Source organism: Leuciscus leuciscus (genome assembly GCF_965113295.1).
Source record: "Leuciscus leuciscus genome assembly, chromosome: 1".
Lineage (NCBI taxonomy): Eukaryota > Metazoa > Chordata > Actinopteri > Cypriniformes > Leuciscidae > Leuciscus > Leuciscus leuciscus.
The window spans coordinates 11,683,329-11,707,929 of record NC_138725.1 but is presented as its reverse complement, the minus strand read 5'-3'; the positions used below and the strand labels follow the sequence as shown (position 1 = coordinate 11,707,929).

At 39.2% G+C, this 24,601-nt stretch overlaps 1 protein-coding gene across 3 annotated transcripts; it reads left to right on the top strand.

The window, feature by feature from the left end:
* The first annotated feature begins 1,295 nt into the window (after positions 1–1,295).
* Positions 1,296–10,099, top strand: LOC309502121 (uncharacterized protein). Of its 3 annotated transcripts, none has more exons than XM_082174375.1 (2): positions 1,296–1,390; positions 8,688–10,099. In XM_082174375.1, the coding sequence occupies exons 1-2, from the start codon at positions 1,333–1,335 to the stop codon at positions 9,497–9,499; spliced, it is 870 nt and encodes a 289-aa protein (XP_082030501.1). In that variant the 5' UTR covers positions 1,296–1,332; the 3' UTR covers positions 9,500–10,099. The 3 variants fall into 3 exon arrangements, with proteins under 3 accessions (XP_082030501.1, XP_082030500.1, XP_082030499.1); XM_082174374.1 differs by having other exon boundaries at positions 8,670–10,099; XM_082174373.1 differs by having other exon boundaries at positions 8,658–10,099.
* Positions 10,100–24,601: the final 14,502 nt, after the last annotated feature.

Genomic DNA, 24,601 nt, shown 5'->3' with positions numbered 1-24,601 from the left:
TATGTATTATTTTTTTTATTAAATAATTGTATATTTTTTTCTCTCTCTTTTTTATTAAGAGTAGGAAAATAGTAACAGTTATATGCATAGAAGCTCCAACATAGTAGGTGACGGTAATGCACCATAATGCTAGTGCCACCCGCCATAAAACGTAACAAAGAAGAAGAAGAATGCGTTCGCTACTTTCCCTTTGAAAATAGTTGGCAACACTGTTTCCCTCATTGAGAGTTTCAGCGTCGAGTCTTCTGAGGTGAGGAGAGCAGTTCACGGTATTTCTCATATTTACACAACCATCACACACACTTTATACAGTTTGATTAAGCGACAGACTCATTTCTGTATTGTTTTCATCGATCACAGCGATACTTGTGCGTCTTTTCTGGCGTCTTCCTTCTGAAATAAACATTTAGTGCAGCAGCAGCGAGCATGAGGAGAATATGTTGAGTTCATTCAGACCTGAGCGAGTTTGTGTTCGTTTGTGTGATTGTCTCGATGTTTGGAGTGAGAACTGTTACTGAATGTCAAGTTAAGAGTTAAAGTTTGAGATCTGTGAGGGGAATTGATGGGACATGATTTAAGTGTTATACTGATAAGCTACTTTACGTTGAGTCTATAATGAGCAACGTCAGACATTTAAATCAACTTTTAAATGTTAATATTAATAAATTAATAGCGTTTTACTCTTGGAACAATATTGCTTTGTGATGCTATTTATTTTTAAACGTTTTATGATCATTATCAGTTTCAGCGCACATAAATGTAATATTTTAATGATTTAAGTACTTCGGGATTGTCATAAAATCTAATTATACTTTGATTCAAATGTACAAATTATGCTTCTGTAATTATTTATCTATAGAGCAGTTTTACAGGCTTTTGTCATGTATCCTGACTCAAATAATGTGTTTCTAACAGCAAACACTCAGAATAAAGTGAGATGATCTGCTGATGATCCTGAATGGCTTGTTGAATGAGTGTTGATAGTCTGAGGCTCATCAATATTAACAGATCTGCTGAAAACACTCTTTATTTCATGACAATAGTTCCTGTTTTCACCTCATTTATTATGCTGATGTCTTCAGATCTCCTGTAAATTGACACTTAAAGCTCATTTCATTGGTGTCAGCAGACTGAGGGGATTTGATGGTTACGATATGTAGCCTATGTTTATTTCTGTTGTGGTAGAAATTGTATAGGCCTATGTTCTATGTGTTTGCATTTTCTTATATTCATAGAAACTTAGAAAACATGATCTCCAATAAATGCTGGAAAACAAGTGAAGTAGAGCTGAAATCTGCAAAGACTGAGTTTATTAAAGAGGACAGTGAGAACATGATTGATCCAGAACCCTGCAGAATGAAACACACTGAAGATCCTGAAGAACAAAGAGGTTGGTGTTTATTCTTCATTCATTCATGATGCTGAAGAACATTCATGCTAGAAACATTCAAGCACTTCATCACATTTAGATAAACAGTTCAACTATGAAACGGTACAGAATGTTCTGGGTTTTCTTCAACAAATGGTCAGTAAAGGGAGGTTTGAGACATTTTTATATTGATTGTCAACATCAGATCAGGCTAAATACTACTTTAACTGTTTTATTTTACATTTATTTTATATCTGGTTCCCAATTTGCAACAATGTTACCAGAATTTTTGTCATTTTCAATATAGTTTACTAAATTGTTATTTTTTTTTAGGAATAATCAGTAAACACTAAGTTACTGAAGTTGTATTTGTCAAATATCATACAAGTTATTCATAATTATAGAGATTCTTCTTATAATAACCTTGGTAACAGGGTTGATGAATGTGATTAACGTAGCGGTGTGCGATATTGACAAAAAATGTTATCTCAATATTTTTGGGGATTTTGCCGATAACGATAATCAGATTTGTACAATATTGCACTCAGGAAAAAAATATGTATGTAAACTAGGGCTGCATCTAACGATTATTTTTGTTGTCGATTAATCTATCTGATTTACTTAATTAACTCGTCCATTAACTTGTTGAAAATGCACTTGTGTTTCTCTGCTAAAAGGTTCACATCCACTAGATTGCAGCCTAGGCTACTGTTAATGTAAATATAATGTTAGTCATTTGTTTTTAAAGTCTACATTAGAGACCTGCGAGGGACGGATTTCTTCCTTAATAATTCCTAAAAAACTGACATCTCAGTTCATCGCGATCTCACAAATCTCTGTTATTATCAATGAAACTGCTGCACAATGAATCTTTCATAATATCTACACTTTGTTTGCTATAATCAGATGATTTGCCAGTATGCAGAATTCAGCACTGAACAAAAAGTCCATTTTGAGCGGTGAGGGGATTCTATCTTAAATGCATCTGATTGGTGTTCAATAAATCCAGGTGGCCAGGTCATGTTTGTAAATGAGAAGTGGTTCTCAAACAGTTTACCTGGATAAATAAAGGTTAAATAAATAAATAAATAAAAAATCAACACACATGTCTGTGATTGGCTACTAGAGCCCGACCGATATATCGGCGGGCCGATATTATCGGCCGATATTAGGCATTTTCCAAACTATCGGTATCAGCATTTATAATGGCCGATAAATGAATATTTAAAAAATAAAATAAAAGCGGACAAAACACCCTTCAATCATGTTATGAGTGTTGGCGCTGCATAGTTTGTCCACCAGAAGGCACTATACAAGGAAGATCGCTAACATCAATAGCCGCGTTTCCACTGTCGGGCCAGGGCCAGGCCGTGCTAGTGCGTGCCAGTCGCGTTTCCACTGTCACTTCCCGGGCTTGATCGGGGCTTACTCGGGGCCAACGGCCAGGATTTCTGGCTCGTCGAATACCTTGGGCCAGAGCGGGCCAGCTCGGGCTAGAGGAGTGGTTACGAACAGAGGCGGAGTTCACCTGAGTCGGGAGACGGCAGCGCCGGATGATTCTGTCAGCATTAAAGACTTTTAAAATAATTTAACTCGCGTTCATGTTTGAATGCCTTGTGTTTGTGATGCAAAAGACTATGCGCGCTAACCATTACCATAGTAAACATAGTAAACGCTTGAAGATACGCATAGTAAAAAAACATAGTGAACGCTTGAAGAAATCAGACCAATCATAAAGGCTATCACAGTCATGTTTTTATTTTATCTGTCAGTAGCCTACGTCTCGTCTCTTTATACCGGACTATCATGATAAAATAAAGCAACTTTTTTTTCGGGAGCTTCCTCTGTTTCTCTGACTGAAAACATCTGTATGGGAGTCGAGAGAGTGCTAAAGCTCCTCAGGTCGTATTTTTGGTGGCATATATTTGTAGAAATTATCATTCTTTCTAAATGTGATGTAAATATGTCCTGTAACTACCAGATAAACAGTAACAGACGCGACTGAAGAAGTAAGTGTGTCCTCTTTCTTTTGTGAAATAAGTTAGACCTAACGGTAATTTATTTCTGAGTGACCAATGTGCGATTTTGACATTAATTAATTCATTATGATCAATGTATCACTTTTTATTGTAAACCTGTGGTAAAACATCGTAAATAACAAAAATGCCAGCAAACGGCCGCTTTTATCATGTTTGTTTTCAACGCTGTTTCCAGTGATTTCTGATTAGTTTTCTGATAAAACTTCCATTTGTTGGTGAATGGGTTAGTGTGACGTAGTTCCAGAGAGGCGTGTTACGGGCGTGTTTTAGTGAAGCGCTGTGGAGCTTCTGGCCCGACAGTGGAAACGCAAGCCCGGTGCTATTAGCCCGGCACGGCCCGTTTAAAGCCCTGGCTCGCACTGGCCCGACAGTGGAAAAGCTTGGAAATCACAACGAACTTATTCTGCCTAAATAAAGTAATGATTACTGTATTTATAACTAGCATATCTGTAGTTCCAGTTTCTGCACTGTAAAATGTAAGTTAGGCACGCGAGGAGTGAACATTTAGACATAGATAAAAAGTATCAAACATAGCCTGTGCATAAAAGTTAGCTTTTCTTTTACACGTGTGTGAAATCCAAGTGTGCGTTGCTGACTTCGTTTAGCCGCAGCATTAACGAGTCACATAATGTATTTAGTGCATCACTAAGTAGTTGATTTTAGAAGGCAGGCAGCAAATGATGACTGAAAATGGTTTGTTGTAGCTTGATGGAATAGATGGATAGAATTAAAAGAGTGCAGGTAAAGGGATAAGCAAGTTGACATTGTAATTATAAGGTAGCTTATAACATTGACATTTGGCAGACGCTTTTATCAAAAGTGACTTACATTGCATTTCAAGGTACACATTTACAATCTTATCAGTTCTACACACACACACACACACACACACACACACACACACACACACACACACACACACACACACACACACACACACACACAATTACATAATTTAATTATTACTGTCAATATTAATAATAATAGTTGACTTTTTTTGTTCAAAGGACTTGTAAGTTTCATATCTTAAGTTTGTATTTTTATACATTATATTTATCAGAACTTTAATATTTTCTGTTCTGTTGTGACAATAAAACAAACAAGTTTATTTTTAAACTGCATTATCATATTATTTTAGTAAGGCTGAGGACTCTTAAATAACGACAAATAACTAATGTTAGGGAAATCTGTTCATGTTTTGTTATGCATTTCTGGATTTAAAAAAAAAAATATATATATCTGCCAATATATTGGAATATCGGATTTTTAAATCACCAAATATTTGTATCGGTATCGGCCTTAAAAATCCTTTATCGGTCGGGCTCTATTGGCTACATTGTTCAACGCTGCAAACATGTTATAAATAGAAACTCTGGCCTGTAAATCGTTTCTTTTTTGTTTTAGTTGTTCTTGTTGCTTTTGTGCAACAGATGAATGATAATTTATTCGTTTTTAGATGTTCAATTTATAGATAATTCTATTTTGCGGGAGTCCCACGAATCGATTTTAAATAACAGTTTCTATTTGGACATATTTTAAAAATGTGGTTTTTTTTTTCTTTCTTTTTTTTCTTTTTTCTGTGATGCAAAGATAAATTTTAGCATAACTATTTTTATTATTATTATTATTATTATCAATGTTGAAATCAGTTGTGGTGCTTTATTTTTTGGGAAACTGTGATAGTTTTTTAAAGGATTCTTTGAACAGAAAGTTCATATTCATATAGATTTTTTAAATAGATTTTTTTTTTTTTTTTACAATGTTAAAGTTTTACTGTCAATTTTTATCAATTTAATGTTTCCTTGCTGAATGAAAGTATTAATTTGTTTTGAAAAACTACTGACCCCAAACTTTTGAATGGAAGTTTGTTTCATGACTACATTTACACTACATTTATTAATTTAGCCTACACTTTATTGACTTAGAAATTAAGAAAATGGTGCAATTTATGTTATATGAATAAATATATTATGTTTCAATATGTGTAGGCTATGTCACGATATGTATCGTCAAGTTCTTATACCTCAAATTAAAACCCAGTGATGTCCGCAGATCTTATGGTAACAAAATAAAAACGAAACATAAGATTAGTCCCTGTATCATAAAGAAACATTTATTTTATGTTACATGATCCTAATGGTGTTGCCTACTGTACCTCTATGAACAGTGTAATTCAGGTTAAGTAGCCTATACACTGTGACAAGAGCCAAAAATAAATAAATTGTGATTATAATAATAATAATGATGATGATGACGCATGCAAAACAGAGAGAAAAGACTACCATAATATAATAATTATTCATGGTTTGCTACAATTACATGATTTCTGGTGTGATAGCCTATATTGGGAATTTTGACCGTGATCCCATGCAATTAGCACTAGGGCTGGGACGGTATGGATTTTTTCTTACCGCGGTTGAAAAGCAAGAAATTACCGCGGTATAGCGGTAAACCGCTTTAAACCTCAACCCCCCTCCCCACCCTCCCCACATTTTTTTTTCTGCGACGTCGCGGCTGGAACAACAAACAAAGTGTGGCAATGATAATCTCAGGTACTGTTTATGTGCTTTATTTAATGTTAAAAGCATGCAATGTGACTTTGAATATCGTTTAGTGCTTCAGCTTTGTAGCTGTAAAAACAACAATGGATAATTCACCTCAGATCTTGAAATTAAACAAATGGAATAAGAGCGTTCAAACTGTGAACATACAAGTGTATTCTCTGACAGATTGTTTTAATAACTCAGTAGCCTATGTATTTTTAATAATGTTTAAATGGTGTAATATTTGTGAATTTGATTATGTAGCTGCTTATCCATTTTCTTGCGAGTGCTGTTGAGATTACTCTGGTGCTGTGAGTGTGCACTTGCCGCGACTCCGCGAGGGTTGACAAACACGGTCTTCACGTGAGAGAATTGTGTTAAATAAGCATGTGCAATTAAAAGCTGAGGTCCTGCTTTTGGGGCTTCAAATTATAGGCTATAATACATTTGCAATATAATTGGGAGTCTGCACATGGGTGTTTATTTTGAAATTGACTTTTTTTTTTTTTACTTGGCTTGGACGCGGCGTCTGTCGAAAATAGACTAGGCGCCTATCTTTATCGCTAATCCACTTAAATCATAACATTAATTGTGTAGGTCAATCACAATCCCTCACGGAATTTCCCCATCTCTGGTGACGCAGCGATCTGATATCTCATTGTTTGGGGTTACCATGGCTTCTCAGAATGTTGGAGTATCGGCGAGCCTATCAGGGTTGAGTTCCCTAATGAATATTCATGAGTCTTCCCCTACCACCCTGCAAAAAAAAAAAAATAGCCATCGATCTATTTCCGCGCCGCACTCTTTTGCGTTGGGTCCCGCGGGAGTGCAGGTCTCTAGTCTACATGTGCATACACATTAGCCCCTTTCACACAGAGATTCCGGAAAATACACGGATAAAGTGACCCGGGATTTGACCCGGGTTCGTTTGATTTTGGTTCATTCACACTGCCAGTGATTTTCCGGAATCAGAGAGTGCGTTCACACACAACCCGTAAAAATGCCGTAAAGACACGTGACATCGATGTGACTTGTAATCTCAGCAGCGTCTTAAGTTTGCTTATGAGCTGCGATCTCTCTCTCTCTCTCTCTCTCTCTCTCTCTCGAGAAACCACGCTTGTGCATTTTTTCTCTGATTCGATCATAAACTTGCGCATTACGTACCGTTTCACAGCTGGCGAACGATCCCGGCTTCAGCGTCATCACTACGACACGGCATTATTACGGCTTTTGTTCACACAGCGCGCGTTCCGTGACTGAACACGGCAATGTTACTAGGTCCCGACCCGGCATCGAACCCGGCATAAATCCCGGGTCGAGTTTGCGTTCACACAGAAGGCGCTCTGGCAATTTGCCGGCAATTCGCAGGGTTCAAAGTGCTGTGTGAAAGGGGCTATTTTTAAAAACTGGCAAATGCACTGACAGCTTCGTTGACAGATTTAAGTTGAAGTTATAAATTAAAGTCCATTTTATTGTCGCCGAATGGGGCATAGTTTGCATAGTAAACAAAGCACCTTTCTGTTCGGCCGTAGTTTAAAGTATTCCCATACTTTAGATGATCGTGGTCTGTCATTTTTAGCATGAGAGGGAGCAGAAGCTGCCATTACTCGATATTTAAACGTACTAATGAATGACGCGTAGTCACTATTTTCATAGTCGACGTAATCGATGACGTTGACGCGTCGTTGCGGCCCAAATGTAAACAAAGTCTACGATTTAAAGACTAAAAGGTAAAATAGCCTTTATAATATAAAAGTCACTCGAACAGAGGAAACAGGCTTTCAGCAGCTTGAAAATGTTTTGCCATTAACTGCGTTTCTTTGGATCTACATGCGTTTCAAGGTGTGTGATTAAAAACACCAGCCTGTCCACAGCATCTGGCTTGAGAGCTGCACGGTGACATGTTACAAGTCATCCTCATTTATATAGCGCTTTTAACAATGTAGATTGTTTCAAAGCAGCTTTACAGAGATAAACGTATAATTTAAGGTAACCGATTGTTTTGGCTTTATAGCGGTTCTTTAATAGTTATTTTCCACTTAAAGTTAGTTTTGATTGATTCACTTCCGTCGCACCGATCATTTGTTATTAAATTAGGGGCCGCTAAGACGATTCTCTCTACACAGACTTTAAACGCGAACCTGTGAGAAACGCTGATGGCGTTCACATGAGCATTAAGAATTGGTTCTATAGTTATGTGCGTTTGAATATATGTGCGCAGGTTTGTAATTCCCTACAGACCAAGCCTAAACAAAGTATTGGTCTTTCCTTTATTTTTTCCTTTATTTTATTTTGTGACTTCGGGGTAGGTACGCGAAACGAATTTTCCCAACAACGCTTTATCTGTAGAGTGGTAAAGGGATCCTCCATAGGGAGAGACTAGTTGGCACTTCAGCACTGCGTTGACATCGGGTCCTATCAAAACCATTCAAATTGCTCCTAAAAAAGACAACATGCGCTTTTCGGCAATATACAGCTTTATTGCGGTTATTGTCATGCTTTCCGCCAGTAAATGACAGCTGCTTTCTGGCAGAGCAGAAGGAAGGATTTGCACAGAGAGATACAAAGCACGACCGGATTGAGGGTTTCTGATTGCATAAAATAATAAAAGAAACGAACAAGTTCATGGCGAATGAAGTGGTAATGAATGAAATTAAATTTTATATATTTTTTCTTTCATGTCAAACCTGATGGAGGAGAGTGAAGAACTGAGTGAAGTGGAGGAGGAGAGTGAAGAACTGAGTGAAGTGGAGGAGGAGAGTGAAGAACTGAGTGAAGTGAAGGAGGAGAGTGAAGAACTGAGTGAAGTGAAGGAGGAGAGTGAAGAACTGAGTGAAGTGGAGGAGGAACCTCATGTCAAACCTGGAGAAAAACCTTTGAGTCGCTCAAATACTAAACAGTCATTTTTAAAGAAAAGAAGAGCCAAGAAATCTTTCACCTGCACTCAGTGTGGAAAGAGTTTCACAACCAAACAAAGTCTTGAGCGACACATGAGGATCCACACCGGAGAGAAGCCGTTCTCATGTGATCAATGCGGCAAAACATTTCTTAGGTCATCAGACCTGAGGTCACACCTGACAGTTCATACAAAGGAGAAGCCGCATTCATGTTCTGTGTGTGGAAAGAGTTTTTCACAGTGGCAATCTTTACATACACATGAGAAAACTCACACTGGTGTAAGAGAGTACATGTGCTTTGAGTGTGAGAAGACTTTTACTACAGCAAACAATTTAAAACTGCACCAGAGAATTCACACTGGAGAGAAACCTTACAAGTGTTCACACTGTGACAAGAGATTCAGTCAGTCATCATCTCTGAAAACACATGAGAGGATCCACACTGGAGAGAAACCTTACAAGTGTTCACCCTGTGACAAGAGATTCAGTCAGTCATCATCTCTGAAAACACATGAGAGGATCCACAGCAGAGAGAAGCCACACACGTGTGATCAGTGTCGGAAGAGTTTCTCTGTTAAAAGTAACCTGAAGCGACACATGAAGATCCATGCAGTAGAGAAACCACATCACCTCAGTCTGAGATCACAGTAGCTCATCTTTATGTGCTGAGAAACATGTTTTTTCTAAGTTAGTTTCCCAACAGCCACGATGAGCGACAGGACATTTTCACATTAACAAGAATGTTCGGCACCAAATTCACATGAGATTTGTCTGTTCAGACCAATGCAAAAAAATGTCAGTAAATGCAGTGTCAATCTCTGACAGTAGGTGGCGCTCATGGAAAAACGGAAAAACAACAGTGCTGCGCAACTTTCTGGCCGTTTCTCAATATGCGTTCTTGTCTGTACTTGTGTTCTTGTGGACTTGTGAAACGTCATCAGTCGCTGCCCAAGTACTGTCCCAATACACAAGTTTGCATTTTGGCAAAAACGGTTAAAAATCCTGGAAGTGTTCTTGACATGCCCATTTTACCGAGGATGCATCGGTTGGTAACTTGTGTGAACTTGACGGCAGAAATATCCCAGCATTCATTTCGGCATTCGAGGAAAGAGAGGCAGGTTAATATAGCAAGTCGTTTTTCATCACTAAATTCACTTCTGAGAACATTTGATGTGAGAAATCAACTGTGTAGATTTCAAATATTGGCATTTTCACGAAAAATGTATGGCGAATCGAAAATGTGCTCAAATGTTTTCGGAAGTAAGAATCTCCATAAGCGTTGCTTTATTGTTATGAATATACATTACATTGTAGTGTACAGTAGAGAAATCCCTTGAGCTGAGGGTAGGCTTGGGCGATAAATCCTGGCTGTTAGCGTCAATAATTCTCGTTATGTTTGGGTACTGCAGACGGCGTCTGTGCGAGGGTATTATTGCACAATACCAGCAAGAACACATCATCTCAAACTGTCAGCAGCGTTCTGTGTGCTCGTCACCTTGTGAGTTCATTCTTCCAAGAACAACTAGCAAGAGCGTTCTCCCCAAGAACACAAGTCCGTTCTTTGCATTCTTTGTTTTGAGAAACAAGGTCTGTTTCTGACTCCCACTTGTCATACTTGCTACACACTGCAATTTTTGGCATTTCTATAAGATTATAAATCACACTAGATATGTATCTAACAAACTTGGTATGACATTTTGGATGTAATGTAATATGGACATGGACATAATATGGACGTAATGACATAAATGTAGACTGTACAGTGATTACTGTACTGCCAAAATCCTACAATAAGCACCGGGCAAGAAAGAACATCAGTATTTTGATGTCTTCAAACAGCCATTTGTATTGTTGTATTTGTTATGGGGCAGGTCACTCATGCACGTTGAATTAGTTTTGCAGTACCCGTGACCTTAGCGTTGCAAGCGCCAACACACTACTGTTTGAGCTACAGGAGAAGATCACTGACTAGAAGATAACTACACATAAGCCACCAAAATTCATCAACTAACCATTTAGAAATGTCCTGTTGCATTCTATATGTGGTCACTTATTGAGTCTATCCATCATTCTCTGACTCTGGTTTGAAAAGGCTAAAAGTTTTTGCAATTTTTAGTGTGTCTGTGTGAGGTAATGAAGAAAGCTGCGCCCCCTGTGCCTGAGTAGGGCTGTCGCGATAACCACAATATTGTAGTATCGCGCTACTGACAAGCCAACCGCAGAGGAATGCAAGTAACCGCAGCAACCACGATATTTGCGTGTTTTCTTTTTTTATAAGGCAATACCCTTCTTGTTTTGAACTTCGTGCATGTGTATTGAATGTTACATAAGTTAATAAGGATAACGAGACTGTTTTTATCATGGTGATTTGTACAGAGGCTTTGTGGATTTGCTCACCATTTAAAAAGTGACAATTTTAACATGCTCAGGGCTCCAGAGCCTTGGTTGCACTGGTGCGCCTAACTTTTTTTATTTAGGAGCACCAGCACAAAATGTAGGTGCACCAAAATTTTCCTCGGCTCGTGTCGCCTTTAACGCCACGATTTCAAGGTTACCTTTTTATCACGCTCCATATACATTCATATATATTATATAAATGATTTTAAACAAGAATAAGGTGAAGGTAAATACTTTTTTTTAAATTTGAAGCACAATTATACTGTATATAAAAAAAATATATACATTTTTTTTTAAATAAGAAATGTTTAGAGTGCTGTTCATTTTTACATTGTTCAAGTTAGAGCTGGGTATTGGCACAAATTTCACAATTCGATTCAATTTTGATTCACAAGCTTGCAATTCGATTCGATTTGATTCGATTCATTGATTATTTTGGATATCAGGTACAATACATGGCAAAATTTATCAAGGAAAACAAATCAACTAATGCTGTAAACTATGGGAGTCAGTTGTAGCCCACTAGGCTTCATTAGCCTACTATATTGAAAGTAAAAAATAACTGATTTGTATAAAAACACTGAAATTACACATTTATTTTTACAATAATAAAGTTAAATGAAATATAAACATTTAAATGGTGGCTGTTATAAAAACTTGCCAGATTTATTCAAACATACATTAAATATTGAAGAACATTAAAATTATAATATGTAATATGGTGCATATATTTAGCAAAATGCTCCTCTCTAAAGTAAATTTTTCTAGACTAACAAGTTTATGGTCATTGGGTATGGTTTTTCTGAGGTAAATGTGACGTTACATAACATTGTTTACATGTGCTTTACTGACGTCTTTCCACGGTTGAAACAGTGATTGAGCGATTGCATGTAACATGATATGGATAAGTTCGATAAGTTGTACTCTATCTTTAACACACTTTCGATGCTCATTCATGTTTATTTCGCGCTGTACCTAGTATTATTAATGCGGAAGAGAAGATCATGTGCTTCTCTTGAGCTGTGCCAGAGCGATCTCACGCCACAGCGCCAAAATGCTATTTATGTTTTTGAATTTCGTAAGAAAATGGACGTAATTTGAAATCTGAGACTGTTTCTTATCAATAGTAACAAAGCACAAAGATTATTGCGATTTATTGGATGGGAGAGGGAGGTCTGGGCATCCCTGCTTAGACTGCTGCCCTCGCGACCCTGCCCCGGATAAGTTGTAGAAGATGGGGTGGATGGATGGGTTTATTTGTGCACAGCGGAAATATTCTACTATTGAGAAGGAGGCTTTAGTCCTCGCTATTCAACATTTTGAGGTGCACTTGGCATGCTCTCACCCTCTTGTGGTGTGCTGTGACCATAATCCTCTTACCTTTTTTAATTCAATGCGCAACTTTAACCCCCTGGGGTCGGCAATCACGCCGCCGTGATCTGCTCGCTTTTTTTCTTCTCTTTGCAAAAGAGACTCAAAATACTCTGTTGCATTTGATTTTACATACAAGTGTCATACATCATTCGATCCTGTTAAGTGTGTTTTTTTTTTTTTTTGTGTATACTCACAATAAAAACAAAGTGTTGTGCTTTTTGCCAAATAAAGAAAAATAAACATGATGCAAGCTCTGCCTTCTCTCTGTCAGTGTAGTCCATTCTGAAACACTTCCGAAAATGAACTAACTCAGCGAATACTCAGTCAAACAGACATACAGACACACAGGCATGAAGCTTGAATTCTTTTCTTTTAAATGAAGTAATTTATATAAAAAACAAATATTCTCAGTTTATGTAATATGTATGAAAAGAGAGATCTTTTCTTCAGTTCTCATCTCAGCTCATTATGTTTTAATGTGACCCCGCCCACGGAGAGCGCGTGCTATTCAAACGCAAATGATCCGAGTCAATCCATGCAAACCTGTGAACGCCCACATCAGCTGGATAACACACACCGCGAGTAATCAGACTCATGTACTTTACGACGCTGTGAGGAATAATACTTAATAGTAATCCTGGAAAATTTAACTCAGAAGTGCTGGAAGTTTCATTTCGAGGAGCAACAGATCCAGCTGAGGAATAGGTCAGTTCTATATTTGCTTTGTTCTAATCACAATAGTGTCTGTAGACACAAAAAGCAGACTGATCTCATGAAATGGCGTATGTATGACACGCCAATTCGATTTCCATTTTTGGCGTGCTATCAACACGCATAATCGCTTTTCAGCGTGTTTATCAACGCCGTTGACTTAACGTTACATTACTGTATAGATATGACCTACCCCAACTCCCTAAAAGTCCCTAAACCTACCCGTCACTGGGGTTAATCTTCCCACACCTAAACATACCCATTTTATGGACAATATTAAAATGATAAAACGTAATGGACAGATATGTAGGAAAATGGCATTTTTATGAACAATATGGCATTGAAAGATAGTTTGAGCCACGAATCCTACCCCTAAACCTAACCATAACCATTTCTTAAAACTACCTAGGCAACAATTATAAAGAAAAACAACAGACAGACGAGTATAATCACAATAATTTATTTATGGTTCCTATAGAACCATAATATACTAACCTTACAACACAACATCGATTCACAAAATACACCAATTTTATTAGCTTGATGTAATCCAAACCTTCAGAATCCATATATTATTTGCAAGAAAAAGATCCAAACTCAGCCCTTTATCCAGTAGTAATCGTCATCTTGACCGTAAACGTCAAACCCCGCGCTTGTTATGAATTCAAATTCAAAAATTGCACCCTCAAGAAGCGACAGGTTACTATGGTTACGGCAGTAATATCAGACGCTCATTGGCTCTCGTCTCGCCTGCTTTGTCACAGATTGCGTCATGCACATTCACATTTGAAATGAAGTGCGCACTGCCGCGCAGCCCTCAGAGCGAACCGAACCGAAGACGGATTAACGTTTTCATGGATTTGAATTAATAACTTAAATTCTGCTCTGTCTGTTACCTCATACAAAACCACTGCCAGAGAGGACTGCGACACATCGTCACGTGAACAACTTTTGGTACCGATTTTGACATTTTCTCATTAAATAAATTATTGTGATTATACTTGTCTGTCTGTTGTTTTTCTTTATAATTGTAGCCTATAGTTTTAAGAAATGGTTATGATTAGATTTAGGGGTAGGATTAACAAACGTCCGGGGATAATGGTACGTGTAAGATTCACGTCTGAGGCTGTTAAACTGTGACATCTACACGTTTTCCAAAGGGGACCAACATGATTATTTCAAGTACATTTTGCTCCGTTTCGCTCGGACATTTAACGGCGTAGACATACACGCGGAAGATGACGGTTCGTTTCGGCGTGAACATACACGCGGATAGCTCAAAATGCGTATAGATAACACGCCACTTTTGACTTGAAAGTGGCGTGTATGTTTACGCAAAGTCATGATGTCATGTTGCAAAAAGACTGTTTAAATATGAATCGCGTTTCTGTGTGTGAATGAATGAACAGCTTTTACCAAACTCTATTGCTATACTGAGATGAGTAAAAATCGACTATAAAAATCGGATATATTATAACGTTTTTACTGTAAAATACTAGCCTGGCTAGCGCCAGACCTTGTCTCATTGAGAAGTGGTCTGGGAACCACATGTTCATTTTCTCGTATTTGAGGCGTGGTTTACGAATGCCCAGAGCCATTTATTGGGCGCTATGGATGTCTATCAAATGCGCCTGTATGTAGCTCATAGCCATTCGTTTCAATTATTCCAGATGACTTATGTAGAGCGACAGAAATTCGACGAGGAAGAAGACGAAATAAACTGGTAGTTTGACTGGTTACCGTTTCCTTTCCTAATGTCTGTCTGCCCTCTAGTGGTTGAAAGTGTATTTTGTGTCTTATTAGGAGCAGATTCTCTACACCTGTAGACCGTGTAACGCCGCCTTCACACTGGCAGTTGAAATCAGCTCTGTAATATGCATTACGCCCCCAGCGGACGTCGTACTACACCGTTGAAAAGTGTCGGAAGCTTCGGAAACGAGTAGAACAAAAATGGCAGAGAGATTAGAACGGTTGATCTTGTCAGTGTCAGAATGTACAATTCTGTATAATCTCTCTGATGAGGGTTATAGAGACATCAATCGGAAGGCTGCTGTGTGGAGGAAAGTTGCCCAGGACGTTGCCCAGGACGTTGACATGTCAGGTCAGCTAAATGTTATATAGTGGTATATAGGGCTGCAACAACGAATCGATAAAAATCGATTATTAAAAGAGTTGGCAACTAATTTCATTATCGATTCATTGTGTCGCTTGATTATTACGCCAGTCAATAATTCGTGGAGATGTTGGAGTATAAATAAATAAAAGTTGAGTTGAGCGAAGTGTGTCCGAGGGCACGCGTGAGAGAGACGAGTGTGTCTTGAGCATTAGTAAATTGGTACATAATAGTATGTAATTACTATATAAGAGGCATGGAAGTTCGAAATGGACAACAATATAAATAAAAACAACAATTCAATTCATACCACTGAATTAGCATACAGTGATTTGAATCAGATAGACAGAAGATGAAAACACTTTCTTGTCTGTCCCAAGTACCACTACAAGGGGAATATTTTTTCCACAATTTGCAGCACTGAATTTTTCATTCTTCAGTCGAAATGACTCTGAGAAACTTCACTATATGCTCGGAAAGAATTAGCTGCAAAATACCTTACACACCATAGGAGGTGGTCAACATTGTATTTGTTTTTGATATTGTATATACATTGTATTTATAATTAATATTAGGATAGACTAGAGACATTATCTTCTGTTATAATTATTATTAATGCTATTAGTATTACCTATTATCCATGCAGAAGACTTGTCTTTTGTGTACATTTGCTTGTCAAACATTTTGTTAAAGATAACATCTTTGACAAAAAACAAAACACAAGTTTGTGAGTGTAGTGTAGAGAACAAGTTCTGACGTTCAAACAAATCCTGTTAAAGCTACAATATGCAAGAATTTTTGGCCTCTGGAGGGCGCTACATTCCAAACAACAACAACGGCGTAGCTTGATGACGACAGAGCCCGTCTACGGAGAGCCTGTCCACTCCCTATTAAGCCCTATTGTACCGAATTTTGGTTGTAGTACCACCAGAGTTCCACTGGGGGCGCTCGCCATGAGTGCAAAATGAATGGGAGTCAATGGGGCTAGACGGCTAAATTTGTCTCTTTCACCCGATTGCCGTTGAGAAATCTCAGATGTGATTGTAGATTTTGCAAGTTCAACATGGGTTTTAGGTCGAAAGTTGAATGAACGAGTACTTATGTCGTTTTGATTTCTTACAGGTTGAGTTGTTGTTGCCCATAACACGCTAGCATTCTGCTAATGACGTCAGCATTCTTTTGAAAGACTTTTTTAAATCAAATAAGTGACTCTAAAAAATCTAACACCCAGCAATGTGTAATTTCTTTGCATCTCCTTTCGAATACAACATTCAAATTACTAGACAAAAAATTATATCCTGAGAAAAGTGGATTTTGAGGGGTATACCGCCATTGACCTCCATTCATTCTGCACTCGTCCTGTGAGCGCCCTCATATGGAATCAGAGTGGAACTGCAACCAGTTCAGAAGCCGGAAGTGTAGTGAGAGTGAAACTTCTCGCCATATTAGACATTCTCTGATGACGATGTGAAGGAGCGTGGAATGATGGGAACTGTCGTTTTAAACTCCACCGTGGATGTAAATCAGTCAGACGGGAATCTAAAATCATGTTCATGGATGAGGCTAAGTTCTTTTTTTATAATGACATGCTTTTTGTGGCGAGGGGGGGGGGTTCAGCGCGGTCTGTAATGGGAGAGAGAAGAGACGAGCAAGTAGGTCAAGTGCAAATGACGAACACCTGTGTTTTATTGCAGTGATCCGCGTGGAGAGACCGCTTATAAGCCGCGCGCTGGAACGAGAGAGAGACTGAAGAGAAAATTGGACGCAGAGAAAGAAAACCGGTGGATCCGAGCTCTCATTTTTGAACTGTTTTGTGCCGTCGCGGTTGCCACGGTGAATGCGCGTTGTGCACGACTTTTGTTTGTTTTGCTTTATTTTAATAAAGTACGAGTCCCAGTCACGCCGACCCCTGTCTTCTTCCTTCCTGACTCTTGAACCTCATCACACTTTTATTTCATTAAAATGAATTAACCGCAAGAAAAGTAAGGTTTAATACTACATTGGTTATCATAGATGTTACTGTATGTCGAATTCATTGTTGTGATAACGTGGGGCAGTTTTACGTGTTCTAAACAATTGTTGTAAAAGTACATTCGAACATACCCACATCATTTGCCAAAATACTGATTAATATTTATGTATAACACATGCTATATTTATTTACATGGCCATAAACACCAGACGTGATAAACAATGTCAATAAACTAAACAGAAATCTAAAGCAATAATACTTCCCTTACATACCGAATGCTACATTAGGAAATATAAAATTAAGCATAACGTTACTTTGTCGACAGAACCAGCTGCAATCGGTAAAGAATAATTATGTTCCATAACGACTGCAAGAAACAAGCTACGTGTGTTGCTTGATAGACGCTACAACTACAACTTCCGCATTTGTCCAGGACTCCACGCAGTACGAGCGGAAACCGAGGGTAACGCGGATATGACGCAATTGACTGGCGACTCCCAGCTCCCCCCTGCTCTAACGCCCCGTTTCCTTGGTTAAAATCGCAATTTTCTCACGATTTAAAAATAGTTGGAAACATTTGGGATATTGTAAGTAATCAACTTAACAAAATATATAACACTGGCCTTGAGATTATGGGATATTTTAATGCAAAATTCTTGCATATTGTACCTTTAAGTTTTCTGATTTTTATTTTATATTTATTTTTTGAACTAGTTCAAAGTTCAGTTCACACAGATCAATTAATTAATTAAAATGTGCTGAACATTGTCTGTGCTTTTCAGTGGAGGATGTAAAAAAAAAAAAGTGGAGGGACCTCCGTGATGCCAATGTTCGGTATAGGAGGGAGGACCAGTCCAGACGGGTAAGTGGGGCTGCTGCCTCTCAGAAGAGGCCCTGGCGTTATGCCCAGATTATGTCCTTCCTCCTTTATCACGCCAGGAAGGACAACCTCCAACCTTACTGAGACAGAGAGAGAGACCCAGGAGGGAGAAGGAGAGACCCAGGATGGAGAGGTCTCACAGGAGAAAGAGGGAGAGAACCAGGAGAGAGAGGAAGAGAGAGTCACAGATACAGATCACACACAGGAGAGCGTGCGCCCATACGAAATAGAGGGCACACCAGACCTGTCAGGGGAGTGCAGGCGTAGGCGGCGGGTTGTCTCTGCAAGCCCCTCAGCGTTTGAGCAGATGATTGTGAATGCAATAGAATCTGCCAATCAACCACCAACACAGGAGAAAGACCCAGACCAGGCCTTCTTGGACAGCCTGCTCCCCGCCCTAAAAAGGATGTCCATCCAAAAAAACGCTGCTATGAAGCTGAAAATGCACCAGATGATATATGAAGCTGAATTTGAGTGTATTTTGTTGTGAAATGTTCTCCAAAATGGCATTAATAATGTGTAACATGCTGCCATTACTCACCCTTTCATTTTTATTTGTTTTTTGTTTTACAGAATCTGGTGCTTCTGGTGGAGCTGAACACACACACACACACACACACACACACACACACACACACAGTAGTATCATTAGTATAATAAAGTTCATTTGAACTATTATTCAGTACTGTGGTTTATTTTTGCAAGAGAGAGAGCTAGAAGAGACTGCGACACACACACAAAACACTAATAGAAAGCGTATGTAGAAAGTGCACGTGATTACTTGCATACTTTACACTTATGTTACAAACAATTAATGACGAGTTTTCTACTTTAAATTAATTTAGTTAGCAAATGAAGTGACACAACACTGACATGGAATTGCAATTTATGACATTGTGGTTGGCTCTTAAAAGGGCCTTTTGGTCATTGTCTGTAATTCTGACAGAGGATCATGTCGGTGGAAACCTCCCGCCTCAGAGGAAAAGTAGGTCGTATAGGCCTCTCTGACACGAACTGTCTCCGCGGTGGAATTATTGGCACCTTGTCAGATGACACTGGGCAAGACAACACTGGGGGGTGGGTTGGGCGCTCGATTCTCCCTTGGTCTATGGGGCGTGTTGGGGCATCACGGCGAAGAAGGTTGTGGAGGACACAGATTGCCTTCACGCACATTGTGTGGATGCTGCCACATCACTCGATGGTAGATCCTGAACCTGGCTACCAGCACACCGAAGGCTTGCTCTACTACCATTCTTGCCTGAGACATGCGGTAGTTGAACATCCGACGGCGTCTGCAGAGGTTCCTTCCAGGATATGGACGCATCAGGTGATGGCGCAACGGGAAGGCTTCGTCCCCCACAAAGGTGTGTGGAAGTGGCCCGAGATCCTCTGCTCCAGGGATGATGGCATCTGGTGGGACTCCCAAGGTGCCTTGCTGGAGAGCGCGACCAAAGGCAGGCTCCCTCAGTGTGCCTCCATCACTCCCGCATAGGCGGCACCCACATCAATAATGTGGAAGCAGAGCTTGGCATCGACAACCGCAAGGAGTATTCATAGGTAAGGTAAGGTAATTTATTTATAAAGCACAATTAAAAACAATGGGTAGTTGACCAATGTGCTGTACAATTTGTAGAAACATGCAAAGAGCGAATGTACAAAACATTTATACAGTGTAATACATCAATATAACTACTCTCACAAAGCAAACAAGCTACCAACATATCAGCAATTAGAGTTAGACAAAAACGCCAGAGAAAAAAGATGAGTTTTTAAAAGAGATTTAAAAGATACCACTGAGGAGGCAGTTCTAATATGCAAAGGCAAACTATTCCAGAGTTTCGGAACCATCACTGAAAAAGAACGATCACCCCAAAATTTGCGTCTAGACCTTGGGACAATTAAGAGTTTCTGGTCAGAAGACCTAAGTGATCTTGATGGTGAGTATATCTGCAACAAATCTGAGAGATAGGGTGGTGCCATACCATTTAGAGATTTAAAAACAAACAACAAGATCTTAAAATCAATCCTGTAACGGATTGGCAACCAGTGTAATGAAAACAAAATTGGAGTGATATGGTTCCGCTTTCGAGAACCTGTCGGCAATCTAGCTGCGGCATTTTGAAAAAAATGTTTGGTCACACTAAGGCAAGTGTGAGAGTTTCAGAGGATTCCTTCCTATATTACAGGGCACCAACTGAGGAATTTCACCTTGACAGTGCAGAACAATCATGGACGATTGTTGACAGAATTAGAATTATATAAATTATAGGAAGTTCATCATCTGATCAATCTGAAGGATTTAGTGAGATTCTGGCGAGCTTGTAGAGCAGGGGTCGGCATGTAACTTTGGCCGCGGGCCAATATTTTTTTTAGCCAGTAGATGGCGGGCCAGCTACACAGAGTTGGCCTATGGATACAAATTAAATATTCTTATATAGGCCTATAATCGCGGAATATGATGGGTCCTTCACCGTCCGTGGACCATTCGTTCAATCGTTTTTTCAAATTAAAACCAAAAATAAAAAGATGAAAAACGACTTGTTTTTTCATTATTTATTTCCTGAACTAAAATGAAAAAACTAATAACGACGGGTTTTCTGATTTTCTGATTGTGCTCAGATCAAAAATAGAAAAAAATTATTACTGGATTAGACAAATTTTAATTTTGATTTTTAATTTTTAATTTAACACCTTAGGCATATATCAAGGAAATAATTTTAAACAGACCAAGTAGGCTACTCAACAGTATTTTAAGCGGTTGCTGAATAGAACCTATTTCCATAATCTCACATTCAAATATCTCTAACGAAAAGAAGGAGATTAAGTTGCCTATAATAATTATAAATGCTATACAAAAAACTGTTCGTGTCAATATTAGGCTATTTTAACATTGTAGCCTACTGTCAGCAGAGAAAAAAAATGCCACAGAAAAGAATTATGAAATATAAATAACATAAATTAAATAGGACAAAGCCTATCACTCAAATTTCTAAGCAACATAAACGAAAATCATATTGCCCTACTGACAAATGAAGCAGGCTATTTTCTGCCGAACTATTTCAAACATCCTTGCAAAAAAAGAATGTTGTTGACTGACAATGGTTTCCAAACAGCTCCTCAGAGGTGTACAGGTGGTCAGAATTAAGTGCGGATACGCTGTCAAAAGATGTCGGGAGTGGGCTATTGTCAGTCAGATCGCACGCTCCGTCCAAAGTACACCAGAGTTCCGACCGCAACCGTCTTTTGACGCGCGAATGGATACAAAGTGGTCAAGCGCATAACTAGACGCGGCAGGCGCGAATTTGACGCGCTATTCGCGTCCGGTGTGAACGCACCGTTATACTTTAAAATTTAATCCCGCGCCGCATGATTCCCTAAGGGCGTTTCACACAGTGAGTATGCGGCGGTGAAATCGCCGTGCGACTACGGCTTTTCTCAAGTAGTGGAAGAGTTTTGTGCAGCATTTAGGACTTCCAAAATAATCCGGCGGGCCAGAAAATATTGCTGGCGGGCCAGTTTTGGCCCGCGGGCCGCCAGTTGTCGTTCCCTGTTGTAGAGCCTCTGATTATCAACACAAGAATGACACAGTTGCTATAAAAATGAATTTATAAAAAAAAAAATATATATACATGAGAAAAATATCACACTCAATAAATACTACTAAGGAAACTGACTAAACTACTATGGAAATTAAATCAATAATCAAACAGAAACTACAAACTACTACACAAATGGACGATAACAATGAATTCCAAGTAGATGAGCAACGGACTGGATGAAGCATTGAATGTACTATGAATATACAGATAACATGTCTAACGTATATAACTGTATATGCTGACCCTAGATACAGTCTCTACACAAATACCAATCTAATATACCAACAATCTAATGCCAAGGCCTTTGGGAAGAGGTTTCTCAGTCTCAGTGCGGCTCTGCAACTGGTGGAAAGCGATCCAGTTTTCTCCCACTGCGAATGGAAAGATACCAGTGGAAGACGTAGCCCATTGCAGGACTGATCACCCGACAACGTGGAAAATAAATATAAGCTAACCTTCCAGTTGGGGAGGCGATTACTAATTCCCGCCTTCCTACTTCCTCCCGCCTCACAGTGAGACAAATTGGGTCGTTGCATTCCAAGTGTCCGCCCATCACGTCCCACCTTCCCACCCTGTGGAGCTTGTGGATTTGTCCCAAAATAAAAGTTAAATGAAACAGTGCCTTTAGAACCTTGGAAATGCTTTATTTCCTTTCCAAACCTTTCTCAAAGTCCTTGCGGCAGCGTTCTGAACTCATAGAGTCCAAACTTGATGTAAATTGGTTGAGGTAATCACCCAGATGTCCATTTCTGTGTTAGTGGGTGAGATTACATTGGCTGTTATTCCAGGTGCGGTTTGTGCTGTGTGTGCTCAGTTCCCTGGATGAATAAGGAGATATGTAGGACATGTTCCTTACAGTTTTCTGTCCATTTGTATGGTTCTAAGCCAATGTTTAAAGATGGTCTTAGGGCTTTTCTTTGTTCCTACTGTTGTAACAACTGAGACAAATCAGACACAATTATTTGTTATATTTAACTCACTCTGGGACCTATCAGTGTTTATTGAGTGTTTAAAGTTGTGTGCGTCCAGAGAGAAAGTGAGTATTGTAAATTTCACTGTTACTCAAGCTGAGTTGATTAGTTGTTTACTGAATAGAGATGTTAAAAGAGTGATGACACAAAATGGATGCTAATGTGAAGTATAGCAGTATTTGAGTTCTCATCCAGTACAGTCTAATCATGTAAGATGTGATTTCAGAGTGAAAGCCTGAGCCGCTTCTTCCCAGTGTGAACTCTCATGTGAATCTTCAGACTTGATTTACACTGAGGGCAGGAGACAGATTTTTTGGCCTCTGTTTTTCCTCTCTTGTTCAAGACCATCAGGTCAAAAAAAAAAAAAAAAAAAAAAACATTATATCATGTGATATTTCAAATGAGAGACAAATATGAAATGAAAAGTGAAGCTCAAAGTCAAGATCACTGATGAGTTCAATAGTCATTTTAATCTAATCAACAACTGCTGAGCCGGTTATGATCTATTTTAACGCCATGAAGATGATTTGTGTTATAAGTCACTAGTTTGGTCATGACACTCTAGGGGTCCTATTTTAACGATCTGAAACGCAAGTGTCAAAGCGCAAAGCGCAAGTAACTTTGTGGGCGGGTCTCGGCGCTGTTGCTATTTTCCCGGCGGGATAAATGACTCTTGCGCCAGGCGCAAATCTAAAAGGGGTTGGTCTGAAGTAGCTTCATTATTCATAGGTGTGGTTTGGGCGTAACGTGAAATAAACCAATCAGAGCGTCATCTCACATTCCCTTTAAGAGCAGATGCGCTTTTTCCATAGCGGATTGCTATTGTAACGGCGGATTTGCCAGGCGCGCGCCAGCAGCGGTTCACAGCCAAGGAGAGCAACGCTCTCGTCACGGCCGTAAAAGAGAGAAGTTACATTGAAATGGAGAAATCCACCCAAATTAACTTCGGTTAATTTGGGTAAATGTGTAAGCTAGATGTATGCTTTTATAATAAATTGTTTATCTATCTATCTATCTATCTATCTATCTATCTATCTATCTATCTATCTATCTATCTATCTATCTATCGTAATAATGTATGATTTGCAAAAATGAAAACTGCTGCTTCTGTGTAGATGAGAGAATCAAAGTGCGCGTTGTGCACACGCTACATTGATTATGGCCAAGCATGCGCCCTTAAAATAGCCTATGAATAACATGCGCAACGCGCCACTGACTTTAAACTATTTTTTCCTGGTTAGTGGCGCAATTGTTTTCTAAACCTGCAAAATAGCAAGAAGCAACGTTTGCGCCGGAACACGCCTCCTCTTTGCGCTGAACCGCCCCCGGGAGCGCAAGTGTATTTCTTAGTTAACCGACGTGCTTCTGTGGAGGGAAAAGTCCGCTTTGCGCGGGTGCAAAATAGGAATGATACATGCGTCGGTGTACAAAGTCACTTGCGCTGGGTGCAAGATAGGGCCCAACATCAGTGTTCTTCAGCCCTGCTCCTGGAGGACCCCCAACACTGCACATTTTCTTTGTCTCCCTAATCAAACACACCTGATTCAATTCATCAGCTCATTATCACATGGGTTAACGTGCAGTGTTGGGGGTCAGTGATGCGCGGGTTGATCCGAAATGAGCGGTTACCCGCGGTTACGAGTCATCCAAAAATATTTTTAATGATATTCGGGTCGCAGTTGGTCGGGTCGCAGTTGGTCGGGTCGTTTGAAATAAAGATGCCAATTAAACCTTTG

Coding starts and splice junctions, on each gene's coding strand:
- LOC309502121 (XM_082174373.1), top strand. CDS start 1,333: ATGATTGATCCAGAACCCTGCAGAATGAAACACACTGAAGATCCTGAA. Junction 1,391..8,657: donor AGATCCTGAAGAACAAAGAG/GTTGGTGTTTAT, acceptor AGGAGAGTGAAG/AACTGAGTGAAGTGGAGGAG.